The 15,384-nt window shown below is 36.0% G+C and overlaps 1 protein-coding gene across 7 annotated transcripts; it reads left to right on the forward strand.

Annotated features, from left to right (window-relative positions):
* Nucleotides 1-53: 53 nt before the first annotated feature.
* On the forward strand, nt 54-15,331 carry LOC124410385 (cyclin-dependent kinase 12). Of its 7 annotated transcripts, XM_046888702.1 has the most exons (12): nt 54-361; nt 2,132-3,479; nt 3,633-4,804; nt 4,969-5,396; nt 5,524-5,720; nt 5,799-6,003; nt 6,281-6,549; nt 6,827-7,000; nt 12,604-12,919; nt 13,043-13,163; nt 13,228-13,410; nt 14,781-15,331. In XM_046888702.1, the coding sequence occupies exons 2-12, from the start codon at nt 2,140-2,142 to the stop codon at nt 14,783-14,785; spliced, it is 4,410 nt and encodes a 1,469-aa protein (XP_046744658.1). In that variant the 5' UTR covers nt 54-361; nt 2,132-2,139; the 3' UTR covers nt 14,786-15,331. The 7 variants fall into 7 exon arrangements, 6 of the variants coding, with proteins under 6 accessions (XP_046744658.1, XP_046744652.1, XP_046744655.1 ...); XM_046888696.1 differs by lacking the exon at nt 14,781-15,331 and having other exon boundaries at nt 13,228-14,594; XM_046888699.1 differs by lacking the exon at nt 14,781-15,331 and having other exon boundaries at nt 2,135-3,479; nt 13,228-14,594.
* Nucleotides 15,332-15,384: the final 53 nt, after the last annotated feature.

Raw genomic sequence — 15,384 nt, forward strand, 5'->3', positions numbered from 1 at the left:
AGGAGAGTTGGTGGCAGCACCGTTTGCTTGTTACGTCGGATATCAATGACGTGCAAATGGTAAATGGCTTCTACTTTCCCGAGATACCTTTATGAGAAAGCCAAATAAAATCCAAAAAAAATAGATGATATATGATGCATCGGCTATCAAACTATAAAAAATATGATTGCTTGATCGATTTCCTGTCGTTGTAGACATTAATTTCGCTGAAAATTTCACGATTATATTCGATAAATATGAGATAAAGAAAAGTCTACTTCACGAAGCCAGAAACGTAACCATCGTATTCATCGCTACGTTGGATTACCCCGATGCGAAGGATTGTGTTGCTCGGAACCACATCTCTCGACAAACTTTGCATGTGAGTACCAAATATTATAACGATATTATCCAAACCTCCTAAATACCAAAATTTCCTTCCACTCGATTCAAAAACAGGGCAACTCCCCTTGCAAGACAGTCGTCAGCAATGGCGGCTTCGATAGTCTAGTCGAAAAATTGAAGCTGCTTATTAGTCTGACCAGTTAGCTTTGACCAAATGTTATTACAAATACATTTCCTGACGCGTCTACACCACCCTCATTGCTCATCATCGCGTATTCGTTTCTTCGACACTTGAATCAGAATCAACGTTCTCTGTGCTCCTATTTAGCCAACAATTGTGTGCATGTGTGTTTCTCCCTGTCTACGAGTATACGACTACCACTACGCCTAACAGTACCAACAACCGGGGCCGAACGAGTTCGTTGAAAATGTGATACTTTTTTTCTTCACATTGTTGCGCTATTTTACCCAAAACCAGACGCACTGTTATTACTCGGAGATAGATGCAGGTAAATTAATTAAACGTCAGTATAAATATTCTTTATAATATCTCTGTTCGCTGCGGTTTGCAAAAACCTCTTACTGTGCTTCGTGATATGTATTACAGTTGAGAATCTAGTGATATGGTAAAGTAACAACTGCGTGAAAATTAAAGTGAATCAGGTTTTTAATACTATGACAATGTCACTTTTGTCACAACGAATACCTGACTACCCTGATTTCCAATGCAAAACCAAAATCTATCGTGTTAAACTTGAAATGATTCTGATATCAACTATTTATCGTGTGTGGACGGCTCTTTGCTTGGAATCTAGTCAGAGCTGTATCAAATTTTGTTACGCTGCGAAAGGAAAAATTGAAAAACCCTTACACCCAACATTAACTACAGTTTTTTTTTTTTTTTTATGTAATTATCTATGTATTCAACTTAATCTTGTATTCTGATTCAAGTCTGAGTTTTAACAATAACATTCCCTCAAATATCATGGATTTACAAAACGATGCGCAATGTTGAAGTCAGTAACATCAATATAACGAAACGAAAGAAATCAGCGAAATTTGCAAAGTATAAGTGATCATGCTATATTACCGTTTACTGAACTTCAGACAATCCTTAAGTTGCAAAATAATGAGTTTTGCTAAAAGTGCATTGTTATAAATATAACAAACTTCAACCTCATAATTATGTAACTTTAGTACCTTCCAATTATTTTAGTTTTATGTGAAATGAGTCCATTTGAAAACTTCTGTGCCCAACTTTTATACTGGAGCCTATAGCTTATCTTTTAGTAACTTTAAAGTTCTCAAGTATCTTCAAATATTTTCTGCACTACCACCGTCAACAACTCGATTACTTTGTAGCTTTTAAGCACTGTGCTTATAAAAACTACACAATATTCTCGTTTTTGACAGGAGAACACACAGAAAATAGGATTTTTTACATGTACGCAATTAGGGAAACTTACCACGAAAATAATTATTTTATTGTAACTATATTTGAAAAGTTTTAATTTTACCACTAATCTGTAACGATTCAACTCGCAATCATATGTTCTTGGAGAAACCTGTTCTTTAGTTTAAACAAATTTATAACCCAATATATTTGTTTTCCTTTACCAAATGTACTTTATTCATTTGTTCTTTTTTACAATCTGTGGCTAGTCAGACAGACATAATTCTTTTGAACAAATTATTAGGGAGGAATGATCCATTAAGTTATGAAGCTTCCTATCTGCATCCATTATTATGCTTTCTTGTCTGTCCAATGTTACTTTAAAAATAAACACTTTTACTCTTTTTGTTTTAGTAGGTGACATGCCCAGCAGCCGTGACGTTGAGCGTGCTGAACGTAATGGACGATTTAGATCATCGAGAAGGAGGGACAGTATTGGAAGTGATATAAATCGTCACAATTTTGAAAATATAGACAAAAGACACAGGCGGCATGGAAAGAGTAAAAGTTCAGGAAAAAAGAAGAAGAAAAGATCTCGCGATAAATCAATAGATAGCGTTCCGACTGTAGCGTCATCTGTGATAAAGCCGCTGGTTGAGTATTCCGATGTGAGCAGCGAAGATCTTTCGGAACCTGAGGCTGGAGAAATACAGTCCGAAGATAGCAGAGGTAACAGTTTCACTGATGGGGATCTGCAGGAACCTCATCATCAAAGACGATACTACGGTGGCAGTCCGAGACAAAATCTCGGCGCTTCTCCCATCAGCATATCCCCTTCACCTCCAGCCGGAGGTGCGCATGCAAACAGATATTTGTCACCTAACGACGAGCTCCAGCAAGTTAGATCATCGATGCCCGAGGAATATGAAGAAGAGACACGTCACTACCCTAGAAAGAAGGAGAAGAAACACAAGAGAGAAAAAAAGAAGAAGAGAAGCGTCAGCCCATCCTCCAGCTCTAGTAAAAAGAAGAAGAAGAGGTCCAAGCGACAGTCGCACAGCCCTAGTCCCCAAATGCCTCAAGAAATAACCATCACTCCTGACCATGATAAACAGATGCATCGGTGGCAAGATTGTCCGCCATTACCTCTGAAGGATAGTACATCTCCTATATCGCCAGCAACACCTCAAGGGCAGAGATCTCTCAGTGACATGGAACTGGAATCTCCACCTGGAGAGGCCAGGGATCTAACTTCACCCTCTTCCGTGGCGCTTATAAGGCATACGGAGTCCCCTCACACGCCACTACTACCTCCGAGAAACATAACGCCGGAAGGAAATAGGAGCAGTCATCCGTCACAGAAGCATAGCCCAGACAGACGAAAACATAGTCCAAGTATGCATGCTCGACGTGGTAGTATTAGCCCCAATTCCGGACACGGAGGCGGACGTAGACAGGGCCATCCTCACAGCCCTAGCCCAGCGTCAAGGAGAAGAGACCACAGTCCGCCTAGGAGAAGAGACTTCAGCCCCAGTCCCGTCAGCCACAGAATGAGGCATAGTCCTAGTCCCGTTCAAATTAGGCGAAGGGAATTCAGCCCCAGTCCTATGTCTCACAGACGGAGGGGAGAGCAGCTACCTAGTCCTACACCGAGTAAACGGAGAAGAAGAGAGGAATCGGACAGAAGGCATAGACATCACGACCAAGACAGGCGAGATAAGAGAAAGTCGCGTGGAACTAGGAGTCCTGTGGGTAGCAGCAGGTTTGTTTTCATATTTTGGTTGAATTTGCAATAGAATGTTCACAGAGTGTTCAGTAACTGAATTCTAAATTCTCGGTATCCAGCTGCTTGATACTCTGAAATTGCAATGATATTGTGACTTTGTTAATCGTTGGTTTCCACTTAATTTTGCAGATTGCAGAATCCAGTTTCTCGTTCGCGATCGCGCAGTCCTGGGAGATGGAGGAAAATGCCGTCGCGATCCAGATCCAGATCCAGGAGAAGAAGTCGTTCCCCAAAAAAATCACGCTCTCCGAGTAAGATGCATAAATCAGATAGGAAACACAAATCCAAGAGCCCACGACCATCGAGGATACCATCCCCATCTCCGCACAGATCCAGAGCTCGTAGTCCGATAAGTATAGCTGCCAGAAATCTCAGAGGTCGAGCAAAGATTAGCGAAACAAGTCTCTTTGCTGAACTTGTTAAGCACAGAAATATGAAGGAACTTGCCTTGAAGAAACTTCAGGCAGCTAAGGAGAAGGCGATCAGTCAAGACGAAGTGCAAATCATAGAAGGATCGGACGACAAAGAAGCAAGCAACACTTCGTCGGAGCATAAAATGTCCAACGAAATTAAGGAATTATCTTCTGATAGCAGGGCACACGCTAATCTTGCCTCAGTCACCGAAGATGGTGCTGATATCGACATCGTAGACATACCTGTTCCTAATATTGTCATGTCATCCCTTGGAATGACTGAAGATAGCAATTCAATGGCAAGCAAAACGCCACCTATACCTGCGTCACTGGCTACAACTCCGTCGACACCGATAACAAATCTAACTCCAATACCACAGTCAACTGTATATAATTCTCCCGTACCAAACACTACAAACAATTTTCCAATGGCTGCTGCCGGCAATGGTGGCACAATTTTTCCCTCGTCAGCACCTAACTTGGCAAACAGTTCACAATCTGATCCTAACGGAGTTGCAGGTCCGTCGCAAGTACCTGTTTTGTTACCTGGTTCCGTTCCGGCACAAGTTCTACTTCCCAATCTTTCTATCCCTCCTCCTCCAATTCCAGTTCCCGCTCCTAACACTGCCATTTCTAAATTCAACACACCCAATAATTTAGTTCCTCTAAAATCTATCGATCCACCGAAACCTCCCATAGTTGCATTTAAAACTACAAAATTGTCAAAGCTACCGCTGCCACCGGGGATCAATCAGAATGATTTAGAGAGCATAGACTCTCCGCCAAGCCGTTCACCCAGTCCACCTACCAAGGGACAGAATAAATTCTTATCAAACACACCAAAACCTCCCACAAAAAAGAGCATCAAAGACCTACCAATGCCACCTGGTAAGCATATTTTGAGATGTAGATTTTTTGTTCGATTTTATTAATTATTCAAGCAACAAAGTTCAATGCTTATAATGTGCGACATGTATATTTGACTTAGTTCCCATATTCGTAATAGGAATTGACTCTGTGTACTTAGTACATAATGTAGATGTACTTCGTAGTTGTTCCTGGATCGGAAGATTTAAGTGGAGAGGAAGATCCGAATGCGACGCCACCGCGAGGAAAGCTCGATCGGATAACCCCCAAGCCAAAACTGAAGAGGCCGAAAATATTGAAGAGAAGAGGCTCTCGCAATTGTCATATGCCAATGTCAGCTTCTGGTGGCAAAGATTGGGGTGAACGATGCGTTGATGTGTTCGAAGTTATAGCACAGATTGGCGAAGGTACTTATGGTCAAGTCTACAAAGCTCAAGACAAAAGAGCTGCTGTGCTTGTTGCCCTAAAGAAAGTACGTTTGGAAAATGAGAAGGAAGGATTTCCAATAACGGCTGTTCGGGAAATTAAAATCCTGCGACAGTTGAATCATAAAAATATTGTCAACTTGAGGGAAATCGTTACTGACAAGCAAGATGCTCTAGATTTTCGAAAGGTAGGTAACAAAAATTATAAATATAAAGTATACTTATCATTAAATTATTTCTCCGTCCAATTCAATTCAACAGTCATTGCTCGCTGGATAGTATATCCGTTTAATTCTGAATTGAATACCTTTACAGGACAAGGGTTCATTTTATCTCGTTTTCGAGTACATGGACCACGACTTGATGGGACTACTGGAATCTGGAATGGTAGACTTTAACGAAATGAACAATGCCAGTATCATGAAGCAGTTGCTGGATGGTTTGAACTACTGTCACAGCAAAAATTTCTTACATCGAGACATCAAGTGTTCCAATATATTGATGAATAACAAGTATGTGAAAACTAAAGTGAAAATACATCCGTTTGCCGTTCCACTTCAACACACACTTTTGTTTACCTGTATTTTCAGGGGCGAAGTCAAACTGGCTGACTTTGGTCTTGCCAGACTGTACAATGCGGAAGACAGACAGAGACCTTACACCAATAAGGTCATTACGTTATGGTATCGACCGCCTGAATTACTACTTGGAGAAGAACGCTACGGACCAGCCATTGATGTATGGAGCTGTGGTTGCATACTTGGTGAACTGTTTTCCAAGAAGCCTCTTTTCCAGGTATTACACTATATATAGAGTGCCTTGCTTCAGATGTTTTAATTTGCATGGATAACATGTGACGAACGGCTAATGGACCGACTTCTCAATTTCTGTGAAAACATTGTCTCATGTCAGTGAACTTTTTTTCAAACAATTGAAGTATTTTTTAATAATGTAAGTATGTAGAACTTTTGGTTATATCGGGACAATCCTTGCGTGTCTCGGAACTATGGAGCAATGTCATATCGGCTGTTTGAATATACTATCAATCAAACAAGCAATTGTTCGAAAACAGGCGAATGTGGAAATGATGCAGCTAGAAATGATCTCGCGAGTTTGCGGTACACCGACACCAGCCGTTTGGCCATCTGTGATAAAATTGCCTTTGTGGCATATGCTAAAGCCCAAAAAGTCGCATAGACGACGCCTAAGAGAGGACTTCTCCTTCATGCCTGCATCGGCTCTGGATCTTCTAGATAAAATGCTGGAACTAGATCCGGACAAACGGATCACAGCTGCTGACGCTCTGAAAAGTGCTTGGCTGAAAAATATCCAACCAGAACAGTATGTTTTCCATTTACGTATACAATGTTTTATTTATTTATTTATTTATTTGTTATTTCGATAGTTTTTTTTCATCGAAACAAATTCACGACCAATTAAATGTAAGTAATTGAAACTCGGAAGAGGTTTCAAAAATCCAAAGTGTTACGGATATTAGAAAATCTGTTTTATATCAAACTTGTGGCGCATATATTATATTTGCACTGTTGATAATACTCTTGTTTTGCCCTATCAATGTTCATCCGTCATAGCTACATCAATTTTTACAATGTATCAGGATGCCAGCACCTCAACTCCCAACATGGCAAGACTGTCACGAGCTTTGGAGTAAGAAACGCAGACGTCAGTTACGAGAACAGCAGGAAGTTTCCGGAGGCAAGATCCCGCTCCTCCCTCTCCCTAACAAAGGTGGCCCCCACAAGGCTGTTGAGGACTTGTCGGATGTCGGGGGGTGAGTAGTAGTAGCCAGACGCGCGCGACCCACAATATGTCCTGAGGATTTCAAAACCTGATAGTCTACTTGTGTAGGTAGTCAAGTGTCATACCAGGGTAGTGTGCTTGGCATTTATTATTATCTCCGTTTTTTCCTATTTCCACAATTTTTTTTAATAGATTATTCATTAGGGAACAAATTTCAAATTGACGAGTGAGGTGGAAATATCAATAAATAAATAAACAAAGATATAACAAGAAGACCAAAACTTCCGACTAATAATTCGTCGGACGCATTGCTATTTGCATGCGATTGGCCGATCTATTTTTAGAAAGATGAAAACGAATAAATTGTAAAGTTTTTATAAAAGAGAAAAAGGTTTTTTTTTTTTTACTAATATTCTTGTTCACCTCTTTATTAATAACGAAAGGACTGTAATTGTATGATAGTGCCTTCTTGATTACGATCACGCTGAAGTGAAATGAAACAATACCGTATTCTCACCCACGTAAAAATTTGCATAATCATTAACAGCATTTTCGTTGTTAATTTGAAACTGTAACAGTTGAGCAGTATAACAAAATGTAACTGCGCGTCCTGCAAATTGAACTGTGATGTACGATTTTTAATCGTCAGATTTAAAGAAAATAGTTCGATCACTTCTTTTTGCGGGCATGCGTGTAGAACAGAAATATTTGGGCAAAATTTGCATCCCTTATTATTGGCGTTGAAAAAATTTGTTGAACTGCATTAACAATGTGAAATTTAGTAATGATAATAAATTATCAGATGAATTATGAAATGCTTCTAAAAGGTAGTTTATGAATATCACCGACTTGATAGAGACATGAAAAATAACAACAAATTATGAACCTACAAGCTTGTGACACGGTCAGACGGAGATATGCATAAAATTTAGTTGTAAATATACGATGAATTGCTGTATAGTAAATTGATTTATTCTGACACATACTGATGAATTTCGCATAAAAAGATTTGAATACAAAAAAAAAAAAAAAAAAAAAAAAAAAAAAACATATAAACAAACCTTTTCAAATCCAAATATTATTAGGATGTAACAAATATATAAAATAAATGATAATGTGGTAATTTAGACTTGGAAGCAGACGGTAGCTCGTAAGATATTCCTGTAGTGTATATACAACAAATGGGTCACAACTATCGCAAGCAGAAGTTAATGGTGCTGGAAGACTTGTGAAGGAAAATGGAGAGTCAAGAATTGCCCATGAATTCTGTCCAAGGATAGCAACCTCCCAAGGATGACTAATTTTATTGTTAGTGCACAGCATATTCAACGGATCACTTTCCACTAATTAGGTGTATTTTAATTGAAAATTCTTAACATTTTTTTCTTTTTATTTATTTATTTTATTTCTTCTTTTTTCCATGGGTAAGCTGTGTGCCACTTTGTTACATTGTATTATAGAGGAATTGTCATTATATGAACATATTCCTTGTGTGAATGGTAAAAACAAATGCAGCTTTTTTTCTAGGTATATATCTATATATATACATTAGTTGGAATTCAATAGCATTTTCGTATTTTTTCCATTCATACAAAAGATGAAATGAAATATAGTATACCTAGTTCAATTTCTTACAAATTGTATCTTACTAATGATTATAAAATAATGAAAAACCACTGTAACATACTTGTTGGGTGCCGATGGGCGTCTGTCTTAACAAATTTGTCGATAATTGATCAATTTATAATGTTATTAAAACATTTTATCATTTAAATTGTTTCTAGCCTGTACTAGTATTATATTATTTTACTGAAACAGTTTTTTTTTTTTTTTTTTTTTTTGTTTTTTTTTTTAAAGGATAAGTACCTATCTTATTGAAAAAACGAAAAGGAATTTTTCAGTCAAAAGCACTCGAAAGACATTTCAATAAATTACCTGGTGATGAAAATTTAATATTTACCAATACCACAAACCACCATATACCTCTAATTGAAATGCAAAAACAAGGACTAAGTATACGTCACCCTTTCTGCCATATCTAATCTAATTAATACTCTAATCATAAATATGCATTGTTCTACGTTTATAATCTATCCATACTTCAAAATTGTTGTAATTGTCTATTACAGCGACACTTGCGATCTTACCTTTTTATTAAATGCTTTCACCGACTATGAAAACGTACAACTGAAAGGGGAAAAAAAAAGAAACACCTATGCGAATCATTTTGTATACTACTCAACAATTAAATTCAGATATTTTTCAGAACCGTAACTCAGTTAATCACACTTGCTCACGGTATCTTATATTTCTTAAATTTATTTTGTACAAATATAATGAAAAAACATTACATGATGCATTTTAGTCGAGACCTGGTTGTAGGTTCAATGCACAGAAAACATTACTGTTTAAATGAATTTTATTTACGTCCCAATTAACAAGTCGGTACGAATTTAGTTAATATTTTTACGTAGCGATCAATTCTCGATAAATGATTTTACGAATAATTAATGAACAATGGAACTGAATTGCTTTTGCTCTATATAAAATATTTGGTTTGTCATTGTTTCTCTTTTCTTTTGTGCTACGAAGTATTTCATATACAATGATACTACGCTACAAACATGTCGTCTAGTTTTGTTTCCCATCAATTGATTTTACATGCGAATATAGTTTTATATCTTATGAATTCAAATCCTCGTAAAATAAGGACAGAATAATTGTTCGGTTGAGATTAGATTTTTATTATGTTACATCCATATGTATTGTTGAAGCACTGGACGAAAAGGATACGGGAAGTATATTTATAACATAATTGTGTACATTATAAGTTTTCAATATTATTATATATCTATAGTTTCTTAAACAATAAAGAGAAAAAAAACGAACTGAAACAAATAGTATCCTATGTTGAACTCTTAATGGCAATTTAATACCTTGCTAAAGCATTGAAGAATTCAGACCAAAATCATTACTTCCCACTGAACTATTTGCTTATAACTAACCAGCAAAGTCGTTTAGTATACTGCATTGAGAAAACTGTGTATTTCCTTCTTTCTTTTATTTTTATTATTTCTTGTATCGGCATGAATCGGAGTTTCAATTAATTAAAAGAAATTTTGTTCAAAATTGGTGAATAATAAACTGATAAAATTATCCCTGCCGACTACCTTTTAGTTTTTTTTTCTGTGAACATGAAGTTGTGACATTGTTTCTCTAATCTTGTCCGTTTTTTTTTTTATATTATCTCATACTTCATAATTTTGTATACTTATCAGACAAGTGTTATTATGTCAAAGTTATAGTTATACCGAATTGTGATTGAAGTTTGTATTTCAAAGTCATTTAAACTGTACACAGACGAGATATTACAGCTTCCCAGAATGAACTTGGGATCTTTAAATTAGCGTAATAATTTTCTTCGCAACAGCCAACTTCTCCAATGAACAGTTAGTGCTCACGGTCCTAGATAACAATCTTAATTTTCTCAATTATTACACCGATTAGATTTCGAAATTACGTAGTATTATTGTTGTCTCATTTATAGTACTGCTTCATCAGAAGTCGCAAACTGAGCCCATAAATACCTAGTATAGAAGAAAAATAGTTTAATCTCTTCAGTGATAAGATCTAGTCTCTTGGTCACTGCGTTTGTAGAGACATATCTTGTACTGGATAACGAGCAAAAAGTTGTTTTCACTGGAAACGAATGCATATGAACTGAAAATACACAAAATATTAACATGATATTTAATAATGATGAAAAATTGTTGATGCAATATGGGCAGGAAGGTGACTATACTTTGTCCTGTAAATGCATCGCATTGTTATGTATTTAATATAAGCAGAAAGGAGAGACTGAAATTATCTAATTAAAATGAAAATTATGTTTCAGGCAGTAATAATATTGTGGCCGAATGATAAAAGGGGAAAAAATTTATAGCGCTAGTAGGTGTGTGAATAGGTAATTGAATGTTTTACACTTATCACATATGCATACCTTTAAATTCGTACAAAGGGTTTCTCCATTTTTGGTTTCAAAATCCATGGCCAAAAAATTGTACAATTCATAACAATAAATGTGCTTATATTCCCACTAATATTAATCAACACAGACAGAAAAAAAAAAGCCTTTCCCTTGTGAATCGTTCGGCATTCATTTTGTGTACATAATGTATTTAGATTGAAAGATGTATCTAATTTCATAATAATGAGGAAACTGTTATACTACGTAACCGGAGTGCTATTCACTTTGACTAAAATTAGCTAATGTTCAATGGTCAGTCAGGGTTTATAAACAATTGAAATAATCGAGTTATGTTTAACTTTTAGCAATGTAGAACAAATATTACTCCACGATAACAATCTTTGAACCTGTTTTTAAATATTTTATTGTACATACTGTACGGATATCAGGTAGTGAAAAAACGCAGCAATATTTTATCAGCTACAATCTTAGTACAAGCTTGTTGTCAGTGTCTCCCCAACAACTTGCATCATTTTGATGAAATTTTTCACTATAGTTCTAGTCTGTCGCCTCCTAATTAATTCTCTGTATCGTATAATTGCATGTGTTATTCGATCGCTTGTCTATGTTCGTACAAAGCTACTGTGATAAAGACCGTCGATACTAGTTGAACTTATGATGGTTACTTGGTGGAATTTTTATTACGTTTGAGTGTATGACCAGGATTTCAAAATGCATCTCATTGACTAAACAAATCTACCTCGTCAATGTCGTTGCTAAACTATTTTCATATAACAGGGCTGAAAAGCATGAGCGTGAAAACGTGTGGTGTACATTCAGTTAAATTTATCAATTTTTGTTTGAAAAAAAAGAAAAGAAACGAAAAGGAAAACTGCACCAACTGCAAAGTCATTAACACACTAATTTTTAGATCGTTATATCATTACATACATCTTTGCATCTTACCAATTCACTAATCGTACAATTTGTATTTCATACTATTGTATATGTAAACTTACGACAAGGGATTCTTTGTACATATTGAAAATCAGCTGTAATTCTTTGAGGAATATATTTTTTCTTGATATTCTTTTTTCCTTCTTATAAGGTCAAACGAATCTCCGAAAATTGAACCGAACTTTTTCTTTTTGTTCATAGCCAATGAATGATATATTGAATAATTGGTGTTTTACAATATACATCATAGAATAAAGACATAATCTTCAACAAGAAAATATATACTGTGGTACCTCTGGAAGTCGGATGATTAAAATACACCTGCTGACATTGTGCCTTGTGTTAAACGATGATTTGAAAATGGTCCACTTCAAGCAGTATTCGCAGTGTATATATTTGCCTGTAAATTACAGCCTACTTTAACGATGTTCATACCACATTAAGTCTATATGTAATGTGTACACGTCAAAATTCCATCTGCATTTCGTGCCACTGTATTTATTTATCACTTAAAAATTGAAAAACTTATTTACAAAAATGCAATCATTATGTGAGAATTACTTTGATCGATTCATATCTAAATATTGCTGTATCACATTGTAAACAGATTTATCATGCTTTTGTTTTGTCACTTTGTAAATTTTTTACACTTGTCACCATTTCGCAGTAAAGAAGAATTTCTAATTCTCACAATGTTTCTACTGTTTCAGGTCATCCAAAAGGTTAAAGATGGAGGCAGGATATAATTCGCACGGGAATCGTATCGGTGCTGAACCTCCTTTTGGAGGGGAAAGTTTATTTAATCGGAGCGCTCCATTTTTAGTCTCCCCATCTTCCTACTACTACAGCAGTCCACTACCCGTCAAATCACGGGGTAATCAAAAGCAAGGCGACACCGGCTCCCATTATTTGGAACAAAACACTGAGGACAGTCTTGCACGGAAATTAAATTGCCTTGCCAGCGCTTTGGCTCATGGCAGGCCGATACGTGTCGACGATCTAATGTCTCTTCGCTCAGATAACGATGTGAGTTATTTTTAAAAAATAATAACTTGCGAATTCTTCAACTGTAAATCATTTGAATTTAAATTTTCGATTACGCTTTTCGAAATCTCTATTGATAATATTATTACCAAACTTATTTCTCAGGGTGATCAAAAAACTGCTCAATTAGTCGGTGACTTGCACTCTGAGCTGCGTCTCGCGGCGAGTACAAGAGCAACTGGTAGATTAGAATCGCATCTACCGGTATTCAATCCACTGCCAACAGGTGAGCAACGCTTTTGAATGATTGTGCGAAGTATCCTGTTTCTGGCAATGGTTTTTAATTTCAGAAACGAGTGTAGGACAAAAGAGTGGCTTCGATGCCCATGCTGTCTATGCAGGCGACGATGCGGTCAGCACGGTCAGGTGGTCTCAATTAGCCACAGCTGGTGTACGCAGCGCGTTGTCCGCTCTAATGTCACGCTACGGTTTGGAAACCTACAATCCTTCCCCTGCCACAACCCGACCCCCAGGTAAAGCGATCATGGGCCCGTTGCAGACCCTAAACCACCCCTCGACTTCGGCCCAAACTACATTTGGTTCCCAGTAAACTGTACATATAAAGATTTAGCCTAATCTATAGCTATTTTATTTAGGATTCGAAACAAAAAAACTAATTTCAATAGCATTTTAATCGAAATACGAACGCGTGTATAATTTATGTGTCAGACGTTTTTAAGATGTAAAAATAATTTCTTTATCTAAACGTTGGAAGATACTGTTTTCGTTGATTGTGTAAAATTGTAAACTTCATTTCAAAGTCAACAGTTTTTAGATCATATACATGCGTGAATGTCGAAGAGGAACTGTGATTTTCTGGTGATTACTGGAATATAATGAAGTTTTTTGTCAAGAAATTACACAACTTTGATTACTTATTGCAATATTCTATACGGTTTAATTACAACCTAATTTTTTTTTTTTTAGACATTTTCGGTTTTTCTCATTATCAATCTTCTAATCGAATACATATTTCAAGACTTTGGCTTCATTGTCACATTGACAATAGAAAGCACAAATGCTGTATTTTAAATTCTAGCCTATCAGCGTTGGTTCTAATTATAGCTTCGTTATTACAGATTCTCACATAACGAATAATAACATTGAAAACCGTATAAACATATATTTGATGTATAGTCAGCCTAATTCATTATTCGAAAAAACCAATCATTTCTGTTTTTTTTTTTTTTTTTTTTACTTTCGTTCGTACTCAGTTTGTTGATGTGCTGACTTTGTACAATATAAAAACCGTACACCAATTATTTCATTTGATTCGCTCCCACTTATAGTATTAACGTACCGAATAAGGAACTAAAAAAAATTAATATATAAAATATATACATATGTATTTAATGTACATAGGTATGTATGTAACCCACCAATTGGTTAATTTTGCAGTGTAGAAGAGCTTAAATATTTGCATACTTGAATAATGGTAATAATAATAATAATAATTTTCCAGATAGGATGAACCGTGTAATTATTAAATTTTAATTTTTTTTTTTCTTTTTCTTTTTAAATCTTTTCATGAATAAGATCTTGTATAAAAAATATAAAAAAAAAAACCACTTACCCGACTTTTGTGAAAAAAATAATTAGGGGTGAAATGTAAATATGTCTAAGGGTATAAAATATAAATAAAGTTACGAAAGACCTCGAGAATTGGTGAAACAATTGTTTATTAGGGTTAGGGTAGTTGTGATGATAGCAACAAAGATATACTGTGTGTAGCTGGGGAAACTTGAAACATCAATGAACCGGATTCGGAATTGTTTTATCAATCTTTCGATTTTGTTTTGTTTTTTTCCTCCAAACACTAATTACTTTTAATATTATTTTGCAGATTGAAGCGGTCGAATACGGAATATATCAGCGGAATGAGGTTAGAAGAAGTGGATACAATACGAAATTGCACTACAAACGTGGTACGAGAAAATCTAAAATGTGATTTTGCGTCACGTTGGCAACTACATGAACCATCGAAGCTTCTTGTAATGTGCGGCATTGTTTCGTCTACACGATTGTGACACTTGTGACCTAACAATCGACAGTCGCAAATCGATGCATCGTATCCATAATATCCAATGGTAAAACAAAACAGACTCGCAAATCAATGCTTAATATCTATTCAACGAAAAAACAAAACACGAAGTTCGAACATTTCGCTGTGAATTAGTGGAAACTGTGCAAACAGAGGAGATTTGTGAACTGAATAATTCACTTCGATGGTATTGAGGTTAGGTATCGGTCGAATAACCGAAACCTGTGAAGGATTCTTCTCAATTTCTGGCCGATATTTTTTTTTTTTTTTGATTAATGTGATGATGATTTAATTCGACTAGCTGGTAATTTATCGCTAAATACGTTGTATTTAATAAAAGAAAATTGCCTCAAGTCTCGTTTTGCAAGGCATTGAAAATTTACGAGGTTTAAGAACGACTCGAAGA

Source organism: Diprion similis, chromosome 9, assembly GCF_021155765.1.
Source record: "Diprion similis isolate iyDipSimi1 chromosome 9, iyDipSimi1.1, whole genome shotgun sequence".
Lineage (NCBI taxonomy): Eukaryota > Metazoa > Arthropoda > Insecta > Hymenoptera > Diprionidae > Diprion > Diprion similis.

Bases quoted from the DNA above. Each gene is read 5' to 3' on its own strand.
- LOC124410385 (XM_046888696.1), top strand. From the start codon at position 2,140: ATGCCCAGCAGCCGTGACGTTGAGCGTGCTGAACGTAATGGACGATTT. The intron at 5,721-5,798 runs GTATGTGAAAAC...CTGTATTTTCAG, and splicing joins AATATATTGATGAATAACAA to GGGCGAAGTCAAACTGGCTG. The intron at 6,550-6,826 runs GTATGTTTTCCA...ACAATGTATCAG, and splicing joins AAAAATATCCAACCAGAACA to GATGCCAGCACCTCAACTCC.